The following is a 1499-nucleotide window of genomic DNA, read 5'->3' on the forward strand; positions in this document are numbered from 1 at the left end:
ATTTTGATTATGCTGTAAGTAGGGTAGAAAGGACATTCCTACGTGGCGCTATGAAAGGCAGAGATGAAAGGGGACAACGACAGAATGGAGGGATGGTGCATGCGGGGAGTAAGTGGGATGGCTGTGTAAGATTATTTTTAAATTTTTATTTAAATTATTTTAAATTTTAATAAAATATAACTATGAAAAGCAAATTACTCACTAGTAAAATTTTTCAAGACATAAATATCTCTTATTTCTTTTCCGCTTTTAGCCTATAAAGTAGCGTCGGCTTTTTCCATACAATTTTGATCTTTTCATGCGCCCATATATACGCAGCACAAAAAACAACGCTTTTCATGTCGTCTCGGAGTTCTGCTGGGTGGTGGCGAAACTAGCAATGGCCAATTTACACCGTCGACTCGTCGGCCCACAGTCGGCGGCGCCAGTGGGGATTGGCGGCCGAGAAAACGACTTCAATGATAGCCAGACGAGGTTCGACACCAACGCGGTGATTGTAATGATGGCATTACTGAGCACACTCATATGCGTATTCGGATTGATCTCGTTCCTGCGCTGCGTGCGGCGTTGCCGGGGGAGATTTTCCGTAGACACGGCGGAGCCAGCGTCGCCGCATCTGGCGGCGACCGGCCTCAAAAGGGGAGATCTGCGGCGGCTCCCGGCGGCGGTTTACGGGTCCGGATTGAGGATTTCGGCCACCGAATGCCCAATTTGCTTGGGGGAATTCGTGGAGGGGGAAAAGGTTCGGGTGCTTCCGAAATGCAGTCATGGATTCCATATGAAGTGCATAGACAGATGGCTTCTCTCCCACTCTACCTGCCCAAATTGCCGCCGCTCGTTGCTGGATAGGACGAATTCCAGCGCGGTGGCAGCCGGTTGGCAGGGTGCTCAGGCCGGTGATTGTTGAGGGGGGAAGTTAATTTTCTGGGAGCATTCGAAATTTTCTTGCCCGAGGTCGATTTTCTCGGGAAAACGGAGTTGTAGTTTCAGATCCCGTGGAATAGAGAAGAGAAATCTGATACGAATTTCTTGGGCTGGAGAAATGAAGTGAATCCACGGGGCTAATTTTGATAGATCATTGCCTGGAATCAAAAAAAATTGAAGTGTACTGTTTAGTGGATCGATTTTCACTTTGAGAGCAACGATGTAAATTTGTAAGGTTTGAAAGAATTTAAACACAGGTATTAGTAGTTAAAACAGCTATATTACTATAAAATTACATTTTAATTTGACTTTAATTATGGTGACATTATATTGCTTAAATTTTGTGACCTTTCAATTTAGATCATAGAAATAAGGGACATTTAAACCCCCTTTCATTTGGGTCGTTTACTCATGTAATTTAAAAATATTAATAGCTCTAGAAATTTATGTGATTTTTTTTTTTTGGCTCAAACAATCATTTTGTCACATGCAATGTTATTTAAACATAATTAGGCAAAATTAGATAAATTTAATGATAAATAAAAATTCAAAAAGATAACTAAAAGGTAAAATAA

The 1499-nt window shown here is 41.8% G+C and overlaps 1 protein-coding gene across 1 annotated transcript; it reads left to right on the top strand.

Annotated features, from left to right (window-relative positions):
- The first annotated feature begins 308 nt into the window (after positions 1–308).
- Positions 309–1270, top strand: LOC127789070 (RING-H2 finger protein ATL74-like). The gene has a single exon (XM_052317827.1). It carries the CDS (start codon positions 380–382, stop codon positions 905–907), a length of 528 nt encoding a protein of 175 aa, XP_052173787.1. The 5' UTR covers positions 309–379; the 3' UTR covers positions 908–1270.
- The last annotated feature ends 229 nt before the right edge of the window (positions 1271–1499 follow it).

This window comes from Diospyros lotus, chromosome 13 (genome assembly GCF_014633365.1).
Source record: "Diospyros lotus cultivar Yz01 chromosome 13, ASM1463336v1, whole genome shotgun sequence".
In the NCBI taxonomy this organism is placed as follows: Eukaryota; Viridiplantae; Streptophyta; class Magnoliopsida; order Ericales; family Ebenaceae; genus Diospyros; species Diospyros lotus.

Bases quoted from the DNA above. Each gene is read 5' to 3' on its own strand.
- LOC127789070 (XM_052317827.1), top strand. From the start codon at position 380: ATGGCCAATTTACACCGTCGACTCGTCGGCCCACAGTCGGCGGCGCCA.